We start from the raw sequence: 11,425 nt of genomic DNA on the forward strand, positions 1-11,425 counted from the left end.
TTCTCAGGTGGGTTTCCTGCTGGGCACATAAAGCCTTTTGTGTGTGGCTAAGGCAAGCTCTCAAAATCACTAGCCCAGTGCTAAGCAAGGCATTCAAGAAGAAGGGGTGGGTAGCTCAGTGGTTAGGCTCATGCCTAGCGTATGTAAAATCCTAGGTTCCATTCCTAGCACAAAAAGGGGTAGGCCAATAAAAAAATTATAGACTTTCTTAAAACATTATTATATTGATTTGTGATTAGTTTTACAACTCGGTTGTGTGGTTCTTGGTCATGAACTTGTGAGATGGTTATGCAGTTTCATGGTGTCAGAAGATTCGCCCCTAGCTAGTAGATACTGGTGATGGTTTGAGAGTTGTGAGCTCTGGAATCCAGGGCGTTTGTCATACAGATCCTAGCCACAACTGCCATACAGAAGACACTCTTACTGGCATGCATATGTGTATGTATGTATATATATATACTCTTAAAGTACAGGGCCCTCCAGTCAACCTGGGCTAGCTGCTTCTGCCTGTAATTGAGAAAAACACCAGGTAAAAAAATCAAAGGAAAGGGTGGGAGAGGAAGACATTCCTTCTCAGATCTCATGATATGACACCTCTTTCTTAACTGCAGGGGAGACCGCACGAAGGCAGCAAGTTCCTACCTCCCCACCGGCCTCGGAGAACAGCAGCGCAGCCCACAGCATCGGGAGCACTCAGAGCACCCCCTGCTCTAGCAGCAGCACGGCCTAGGTGGACGGACGCCTGCCTCTGCACGGCAGGGCCTGATGCCAGTGCTGCCCGTCCAGACTCGGAAGGCTTGATCTGGGCTCCCTGTAAAGAGAGAGTGAATTTCAGTATACAGACAACCTGTTCTACTCACCTTTACCACGGCCCGTGTAAATGTGACCCTGGACATCTGTCACACAGAAGCTAAGCTGGTGGCCTTCCTCACCAGCTCCTCGCAGGATGGGGGTTCCAATGTGAAACATGCCAATTTTTGTTTTTGTTTTTTAATGCTGCTTTGTCCAGGTGTCCAAACATCCATCATTTGGGGTCGTATGTTTTACAGAGTAAAGGAACCAGTGAAGGGGTGTCAGCTAGAGCGTAGAGCCAGGGAGAGACAGCCAGGGATCCTCGCCTAGCTGAACCAAGATGTAGAATAGAAGCAATGCTCCTTACATATCCAATCTGCATCTCGCTCTGGATGCCCACTCTGACCTGCCACACCCTACATGGTCCCCTGTGTAGCTCGCTAGCCTTGTGGGGATGTCATTTGCCAAGGCAACATTCCTCTCTTGGGCCAAAATGAACGCCGATTCCTGATCCTCCATGTATGCACACCAACTCCAAAAGTGCCTTAAAGCCAAGTTTGTTTCTCCTTCCAGGCACACGGAAACTGAAAACGGTCAAGAGTGTGGAACATCAGACTCAGTGCCTGTTTCTGACATTCTGTCCTGATAACACTTAAACATCAGGCAGGTGGGGTTCAGTGGTAAGCAGAGGGATTAGCAAGGTAATGCCCATTTGTGATCACATAGGCACAAGTGCAGAACACCTGGCACACTGGAGAGAGGATCACTTCCTCCTTAAAAATGTTCTATGCTTCCAGAGTTGGAACTTGAGTTATATGTGTAGACTATATTGACTCCAAACCCATCAGTCTCTCTGATGAGCCTGTATAGAGCCCCAGGCCATCTGATGATGTCACCAGTTCTGTCCCGAGGATGCAGAGACAGGGAGAAGGGCACTAACTTTAAAGGGGGTTTCAGGTGAACTTCTTCAGCAGAATAAGGTGATGCCACTCTGACAGTTACTGAGCTCCGTGATGCCTCTGTGTTGAAACTGAACCCCAGAGGGGATTCTCCATGCCTGAACCACTGCAAATTAAATAATACTGCTTTTCCAGAATCCCTCCCTCCCCAAACAATGTAAGATTCCATAAGTAGAACAAGCTAGATCCTAGCCTGAAATAGCCATGAGCAACGCCCACTGCCTTTAAAGTCAGGCAGTTGTGCCCAGGCCTTCATGAATGAAAACTTCAGTCAGAAGCTCCGAAGCATCACAGTACAGACAGCCTATGAAGGGAGATGGACAGTCTCTCAGCTGACGAGCCCTTGTCCGACTGACCAGAGTGGCCTAGCTTCCATTCAGTTGAGAAAATTTGAACCAAAGCATATTCCTTCAAGGCCGAGGGCCTCCAACTGATGCATAGATACATTGAAATTGATGAAATTGAAATATTAATGCATAGATACATAGATACATAGATACTGATGCATAGATACATTCAGATTTTCCACATGAATACAAAATGGCTTGAGACTAGAGAAATACTTCTCTTTAGTTGTTGGTTTTTAACATGAAGGTGTCGTTGTGGAGGACCTGGATTATGCTACCTGTGTTTAAACGATGCGCTTTGCCTAACCTTCAGCAGAATGTAACTTTTAAGTATATTCTATGTATAAAAAAATGTTTAAAGATGTCTTCAAAGAAGACTAGAGTCTTTAAATCACTTATAGCTATATTTTACTACAAAAATTCTGTATAAAGATATATTTAAATGTTTTAGAGAAATTTAAGTTACTCCATATGAAATGTTTAATTTCAGTTACTGTGAATTCTTCTAATCAATTCTTTGATTTAAAAAGAAAAACCTTTTCCATCATATTAAAGAGAAAATTAGCTATGGAAAGATATTAAAAGATTTCTTAGATGGATGGGGTTAAATTTTTTTTGTAATATATTTAAATGTATATTTTTGAGAGAGATAATACATTGCCAATGACTTTATAAATAATCTTAAATTAACTTACAAATTTATAAGATGCAAACCAAAAGACTTTTTTTTAAAAGAGAGAAAGAAAAAAGAGAAAAGCTTTTATTTCCTTGGATCTTATTATCAGAAGTATTATTCAGAAATCTGATCCCATATTGGAAAATGAATGTCCTTAAGTATTCCTGAAGTGTAAAGCTTCAGTATCTCCTCCCGGCTCCTGCTACAATGTTTCTGACGGCTTCACCCTTCACAGATTTAATACAAAGTATAAGCCTTACTTTCATAGCATATTCTACAAGTTTCTTTAAGACTGTTGTTATAGTCTGGCTATACAGAATTCAACCTGCAAAGTTTTGTGTTGTGTCTGTGGGCTACACTAGTGGCTACAGAGGCCATTTTGTCTTGTCAATGCTGAAGCCATGCTGGACCGCCCCAGCATCTAAGGCGGGACCGGCTGTACAAGGCACTACAGCCCTGCATGCAGTGTTCTCCAGCTGTTACTGCCGAATTTCCAAAGGTTGGAGATTTTTCTTCTACCTGAGCTGGTCATGTAGCATTTTTTTTTCCTAAACACAAATGGCCTTTTGCATGTCTGGTAATGAGAGTGTAAATTCATTTCCTGCATGTGTTCTCCACAAGCTTGCCTGAGTGTGTGGGTGCGCAGGCTCGTGCCAGTCCTTTTATACTGTAACTACCTCATGGTTTGAGTGATGAGCGTACTGCTGGTTGTGTTAACAGAGCACATTTGTCGGGTGAGTTGTGTATGCAAACTTTTTATTTTAACCCTGTTTGTTTTATCTGGGGGTTTGTTCATTAAACTGACAGATATTTTTCTAGGAAGGACTATTATCGGTTTCCAAATGCAATACTCTATTCTGCTTTTTTCCCCGAGTGAGCCTGATTGTGTTACTGTTTTTCATCTATGAGGGTAAAAGTATACCCTGAAAAATCCCTGTGGCCAGTTTGAACACCCCTGCTGTAACCTTCCCTCTGTTCCATGGTCTTTGTGAACCTGCTTAGAGGTATAGTTTTGATAACCACAGTTTTAACTCTTTTATCTGTGCATAATAAAGATATATATCAATTATTAATTTATATTGTATCTGATCATCACTAAACCCTTCCCTTGGTCTGGCACAACTTTGATGGCTCCTGCTGTAACAGGGCTGATGAGGATGAGGAGAAGGGAGGGGAAAGGCAAGGACCCAAAAGTGTGCGGAGAGGAAGCGGGCAGGAGCCAGGCTGTGCCCAGAGTTCACTCTGTGGCCTTCTGTACTCCTGGGAGAGTCAAAGGGAAGAGCATATGAGTTTAGGCTTCACTCTTCATTCTCCTCAAATGTCAACACTACTTCCACCATGCACCGGCCCTGTCTGCCACTAGCTTCTTGCAGTTGCCTAAGGAAGAAACTAGAATATGGCTGAAAGCTCTTTGACATCACCACCCCCCCCCCCAATTTACAAAGCCCAAATCTCACTCATTCTTGGATAATATCATTTTCAAATGATGAACTTATTCCTTCTCCTACCTGAGAGCCGTGCTCTCTTGCGCTAAACCAACCTTGGCAGCCTGCTAGCTGCAGACCAACACCAACACTTTCCCTGGTTTTCATTCTTTCACCACACAGCCAAGCTCCTAAACATATGCAAATCATGTTATTACACCACCTAAGCCTTTTAAGTAATTTCTCCATTCACCTCACTGTCTTCCTAGACCCACCAACTACGATACCAACATATGTTGCTGCTACCAACATAGAGCAGCTGCTGTAGAAGATAAATCCACAGCTGCCTAATCCGGCCCTCCAGTCCTGTCCCTGGAGGACCTGGTATCCACGATCTTAGTTCAAACACGAACTCACTGACATGTTTTCATAAATAGGGATTTTATTCTGTTGAATAGAAATAACACAACAAAGTCTACTGAAGACCCCCAAACTCGGGAGACCCTTACTCAAGTCTCGGGAAATCACGGCCACCCAGGACACCTCAGACACCGTACCTGGATGCAATCAGACAAAGCCAGTCAGTCTGAGAAGGGTTTTTAAAGGGGGAAACCACAAACCTGGAGAGTGAGGAGGGGGTGAAAGGTTGCTAAGGAAATATAACATCACTTGCTCAACTATTTCTCAGTTGGTGCCCGGTCACTTGCCCAACTATTTCTCAGTCTCACCTAGATGACTTGACCACTCTTTGTGGTCAGGAATGTGTCTTCCTGCTTTGGGCCTTCCCCACCCACAGGTGGGCTCTCTTCCCTGAGGTCTGAGGAATGTTAATCCAGCAAGTGTCCTCTGACTCAGGGATAATGTGCTCCTCCTAGAATGTATCCCGGGGCAGTGAAGACCTGAAATCTTACATTCAGTTCCGCTTCCTTTGACATATCACATGTGGAAACTGATTCAAGCAAAAGGATTTGGAGCGCAAGCTGTAGATTCACACCCATAATTTCAGCACTCAGGAGACAGATGGGAGGACTAAGTTCTGAGACAACCTGGGCTATATGATAAATTTCAGGCAAGCCTGGGCTACCAGAAAGGTCCTGTCTCAAAAACAAGTTTAAAAAAAAATATATGAATGTGAGAATCTAAGTGATGCAATTGAGCTTAACCGGCTGGGTTCACAAAAGACTGTTTCCAGGAGTGAGAATGTTGTACCTATGAGACAGCTCTATAAATTCCCCAAAAGTAGACCCATATTGGAAATCAATCATAGAAGTCAATCATGCAGAGTTAACAACAATGCCAGGTTAGGAATCAATCTGATTCAATTAGAAACCCAATACATTTCTAAATTTTAAGGCATTACAGAATGATTAAGGCTTAAAGAAGGTATGATGGCAAGCAGGAACTATTTAGAGTGGAAAACTTGTGAGAATTCAAGGAAGCATGCAGCTGAAGCAGCTTTGTGTGAAGTGTGTAATTACAATGTTTCACATTAGAAAAACACAGAGTTGAAAGTCTCAGCCATTGTAGAACTGCTGAAGACAGAAGTAGTCAAAATGAACACGTGCATTAGGCAGGAAACAGAGAGCGCACACTACAGAAATTGTAATAAAAGTGGTTGCTGTGAGCCACTCTATCCTCAGGAAGCAGAAAACTCAGGGTGAGTGACATGACAGGATCATTGTGGTCCTGTTGGATAAACAGAAGCAGACTTGGTCCAGTGGGCATTAGAAGAGTAAGGACATGAAGTGGCTTGCTGAGGTTAATCTGTGAGGAAGATGAGCTGGGTGCTCATCACAGATGAGCTGGAAGATGAGATGGCTGGGAGATGGTTCAGTGGGCAGATACTCGCTGCCAAGCTGACCTTCACACAATGCACTTTATAAATCAAATGTGATAGAAATGAATTAACAGAAGCCAGAAATACAATACTAATTATTAAAAGTAAAATGCACAACCAAATAAAACTTAAAGTTGAAAAAGTGAGAAGGGGAGAGGGCTCAGTAATGAATAGCACAGGCGACTCTGGCAGAAGGTCTGCGCTCAGTCCAGCACTCACTGACAACGCACAACCATCCTTAACTCCAGTTTCAAGGGATCTGACACTCCCTGCTTTTGGCTTCTACAAACACCAAGAATGCATGTGGTACGTAAACATGTATACCATCAAATACTCATGTGTAATAAATAAATAAATAAGTAAATCTAAAAAAGTATTCTTTCAGTAGTAAACACACAGATGAAAACACCACTGAGCTCATGTAATTTTACAGGTAAAAATTTCCAAGAGGCACAGGCTGTAAAGATCTTGGTGGTTTCTGGTTTCTGGAATGAGGGGCCAAAGGGAATGACTTTTTAAAAATTAAACTGAGCATGGTAGCATACTGTAACCTCAGCGCTTGGCAAAACAAGGAAGAAAGATCTATCCAGCCATATGCTGCTGCAAAGCAATTTCAAGGCCATGAAACCCTGCTTGAGAAACGAACTAAAAATTTATTGCTACATTACTCTCTCTGAAGGCCACGTGTGAGCATGCCCAGCTCCTGGCTTCCCTATCAACCCTGGGCATGTTGACAGAGCTCAGTCTCCAGGAGTCAGAATGCACTGATTAGATCTTGGCCCCACCACTCAGTATATAAGCCATCCATTAATTTTAAAAAAATGTACTTCTCAACATTTTTGTGAATATTAAATGAGATAATCTACATAAAATTCTTGAGATAAAATGAACTTAATAAAAGCATCTCCTGCCATCACCAGTGTTACATGCTGTGAGTTTTGGCAACTCGATGGGTGGAACTTTATCTCTATTTAAATTATCTGCACTGATGGTGGGTTCTAAACTATTTTATAATGGCCTTTTCCAGAGCATACTGTACATTTCTAATTTCTCTGCCTGTCTTTTTTTTTTTCTTTTTTGTTTTTGTTTTTGGTTTTGGTTTTTCGAGACAGGGTTTTTCTGTGTAGCCCTGGCTGTCCTGGAACTCACTCTGTAGACCAGGCTGGCCTCGAACTCAGAAATCTGCTTGCCTCTGCCTCTGAAGTGCTGGGATCAAAGGCGTGTGCCACCACTGCCCGGCGTCTTTTTTTTTTTTTTTTTTTCATATGATGATATTTTAAAATATTTTTATTGTCTTTAAGAATTTCAGACAATGTGTTTTGATCATATGTACTCCTCTCCCAACTCCTCTTGGAAATTTATTTTATTAATTTTTGAGAATTTTGTACATATAATGTGTTTTAATCAGACTCACCCTCTCGCTCTGCCCCCAACTTCTCCTAGTTCTACTCTATCTCATCCCTCCCTCTCTGTGTTGAATAACTGACTGAGTCCATGTTTAAGTTCATGTGCCTCACATAAACTCATAGATGTGAGCAGACACTGGAGCCAAGTCACCCACCAAGGGTCATGTCCTTAAAGGATACAGACTCTTCGTCATTGAGAGACATCCGCTAACCATCTGCATCACCTTGGCTAGAGGTGGGTCTGTCCATTTTTCTAATGAGTGGTTTGATTTTACTTTTTAATCTTCATTGGGGAAACTGTGTCTTATATATGACCAGTTTTCTCTCACGTCATTATCTTTCTCTTCTGTTCATAATAAACATATCTTCAGGATAACTGTTTCTCATTTTGGGTAGTTGGCTATGTCTAGCTTTTTCTTGTATCCACTGGATGCTTGTTTCTCCTGGGGTTCTGTGACTGTAGACACACTCTAACACACTGTCATGTTTGCTCTTAAGGTTTGGACATGTGTTTAAGCCACACATGTGTGATGTGAAGGAAGGCTCTAGTTTTGTTTCTTCCAGGTCAGAATTCAATTGTACTGGGAGGTTTAAAGTTCATCCATTTCTTATTGGATTAAAAATTTCAAAAGTGATAAGGGGCTGGAGATTTAGTTAACTGATAGATGCCTGCCTAGCATGCCTACAGCCAAAAGTTTGATCATACTGAAGAAAAAAAGTGGGGGGGAATGTGGGGGTTTCCCAGCATTAAACGATATATTTGGTGTGAAATCATAAAACAAAATAACATAGTTAGCCAGTAGAGGAAAGACACCTAGAACAATAGGAGGTCCATCTAAGAGTTAATTATGACAACAGGCCATTGTTTTCATTAAGTTCTTAAATGATTCCATGTCCCAGAAGAAAATGTTGTAACTCTTAGGCTTACATAAGCATTATGGGTTCTCTGATTTTTCTAGAGAACAAATCTGTCTTTTCCCTCCCTGTCATTGCAGAAATCTTGAGAAAAGGTTTTCTGGTCAGTAATAAAAAGCAGACCAATGTCAGATCTATCCGATCAACATGCAGCCCTGCCTGATCTCGCTCTCTCTCTTTCTCTCCTGTCCTACGAGTTTTATAAATCAAAGTCATTTGTGATGTGATGTTGCTTCCAGCTGCCTATGAATGCTATTAATAATTCTGTAAAACGAAGAAACACTACCAAACGTCATTTCTGAGAAAAATGCTGGCATCTTTTTCTTGTTTCCTAGCAAGTCAAGTTTATACATGTCTCTTCCCTAAGTTAATATGTTCAAAAGCTTGCAAGCAACTTGATTAATATTTACTGATGTCATTAATAGTCTGAGGTTTGAGTTTTGGCATTTTTCTGCCTTTGTCTCTAACTTTCCATCTCAGCTTTTTTTTTTTTTCTTCAGAGAAAATGAACACTGTGCTTCATGTAGATTTGATTTCCACACTAAAGTAAAGGTCACATGATGTCACCCCTCCTCCTCAGAAAGCCACAGCTTGAACTGATTTTTAATGATTTTTCTCTACTTTTTGCCTCTGAGAATTCATTAAAAAGAAAAACAAACTCAAAAGTAGAATCCTAGGACCGTATTTTTATTTCTTTTTGCTGTACCCCCAAACCCAAAATGAAGCAGCTTACGGATCTGCTGGGTCTAAATCTGAGGGATCATGAGCCATCAGAGAGGATAAGGCATGGCTGCAGCAGGCTCTATGGGTGTAGGAGTGTGCTTCTGGGTGGGCTCTCACCCCCTAGCATTCTGGCTGAGCAGGAAGCAGAGAGAGCACAGGAAATGTGACTGGGCTATAAAACCCCAAGGCCCAGCTCCCAGTGACACACTTCCTCTGGAGAGGTTCCATTGTCTAAGGTTCCACAACCTTTCATGCAGCTGGGGACTAGTGTTTGGACACACAAGCCAAATCCATGCCACATCACCTGCCATCTTAGCTTAAGAAGAAGTGAAGGTTGGGAATGAGTGTGTGTTCCTGGTGCAGGAGGACCAGCCTCCAGGTACCCTCGGTCACTGACCAGAGATGCAGACAAATCTGGAGTCAAGCAGAATGCAGCTTGTTGGAGGACCTACTCATGGAAGTGTGGTGGTGTGTACCCAGATGAGCATATTTGTGGGTTAGGACAAAAGTGGGGTCATCCAGCCTGGGATATAGCTGAATTAGGATGATATTAAAAGTTAGATGCATCCATAGAACTGAGGTCCAGCAGTGAAGACCCACATATACTCTAACCATTTGATCTGTTTATCATGTTAGGATAGTGTGCAAGGATAAAAGAAACCAGGGCTACTCAGGGATATCACAATAGTCATGGTTTTTGATGCATGTGAACACATCAGTCCATACAATCTCCACTCCTTAGCTGGCCCTTACAGTGTCACAGCTTCCTCCTCCTCGAACCTACCTTCAGCCTGCCAGGGTTGAGTACCGTGTAGGCAGGAAGACCGTTTGCCCAGCGTGTACCCATAATCCACAGCAGCAGTCAAGGCAAGTGCTCAAAACCAGACAAGCCATGCAAATAATTACTACTAACTTTTATCCTGAGCCCCAAGAACAAACCCAATGGCTCAGCCACCTCCTGTAGGAGGGAGATCAAGGAGGCACAAGCTTGTGTTTTCCAGCAGTGCAGTCTCCAGGGACAATAGGGAAAATAACAAGAGTGATGCTGTGGGAAGGAAAACGAATGCAGGTCGGGGCAAATGTGTGTCACCCAAGGGTACAGTTCTGGAGGCATCGGCTCTGCTGGAGGACACAGTGGCAGTGCCGGGGGCTGGCATAGTGGAACAACCATCCATGCTGGCTGGTATGATGGAGTCAGTTGTAGTTGGACTGTAAAAATGTCCCCCTACAGACTTGCATGTTTGAGCATGTGACCTGCAGCTGGTGGCACTGTTTGGGGAAGTTGTGGAACCTTTGAGATGTGGCCTAACTATCAGGAGTGGGTTAACTGAGGGCATATTTGAAAGGGTCATCTGGCTCTGGCCCTATTTCTGCTTTCTGATTCTTCAGACTGTAACTAGCAGTTATATATGATGGCCCCACCACTCTGGACACCCCAGCCGTCATGCCTTCCTGGCAGTGATGGTTTGTATTTCCTCAACCATGAGCCAGAACAAGCCCTTCCTCCCTTAAATCGTTTCTGTCAGCTTTTCTCTCATCAGAAGTGTAACCAATACACAGACATTTCAGGTGCGGGGCCACACCCTATTGTGCTTGTGACCTCCTGAAACAGTATCATCATCACCAGTTAGCGCGATGCCTCCTAACAATGCAGCCAGGTGGTTGTGGGAAACATCGATTGCCTTTGCTGCTAAGTGAAGCAAGCCTGATTTTGTCTAGTTTCAAAAGATTTCTAATGCTGGCATTCAGACAAGCATGCCCAGAGCCAAGGAAAAATATGACATTTTTCAGTACTGGGTTAATGGTACACACTGCATAGTCAGGAGGCATGACCTTATTTAGCTTCCTGTGGTCCATCCTCCATCCATGTATTCTGTCCATCATGTGGAATGCACGTGTACCGGTCCATCCTGTGTGAAGTCAAATGGTCCTCTGAAGGGGGTGGGGGAATGAAGATGATTATAGGAAAGATAGAAACAAGATGTAAGAGACCGATATGGGAGGGCTGCAGGTCATTGCCACACCAGCAGAGAGTGTTTCTCACAGCCTTTTATACTACAGTACTGTGTGAGGCAAAGCCACAAGCTAACAGAAACAATTTGCTAAAATACACACAAAAGACCAAAACCCGCCCCGTTTCCCTATCCCTTTCATCAAGGTCAATAGAATCTCCAGCCCTCGCCTTGAGCCTCAGGAGTGCCTCCTCTTATCCTTCCAGGCCTCAGCAGGCCGGGACATCTGCCAACAGATCCTGACCTGCCTTGACTCTGCCTGGCAAGCAGACTTTTCTTTCTTTCTTTTCCCTCTGCTTCAGAGAAGCAGCAAACAGCCCCCGACATGTATGAA

General features: G+C 43.2%; 1 protein-coding gene across 1 annotated transcript in view; it reads left to right on the top strand.

Moving 5' to 3' along the window:
* Tgfbr3 (transforming growth factor beta receptor 3) overlaps positions 1-3,847 on the top strand; it is a 179,234-nt gene extending 175,387 nt beyond the window's left edge. Inside the window, exon 17 of the mRNA XM_034508479.2 lies at positions 612-3,847. Coding sequence (XP_034364370.1) covers positions 612-730 — 119 coding nt within the window. The 3' untranslated portion in view covers positions 731-3,847. The remainder of the gene's footprint in view (positions 1-611) is intronic.
* Positions 3,848-11,425: the final 7,578 nt, after the last annotated feature.

The sequence above is a fragment of the Arvicanthis niloticus genome, chromosome 7 (genome assembly GCF_011762505.2).
Source record: "Arvicanthis niloticus isolate mArvNil1 chromosome 7, mArvNil1.pat.X, whole genome shotgun sequence".
Classification (NCBI taxonomy): domain Eukaryota; kingdom Metazoa; phylum Chordata; class Mammalia; order Rodentia; family Muridae; genus Arvicanthis; species Arvicanthis niloticus.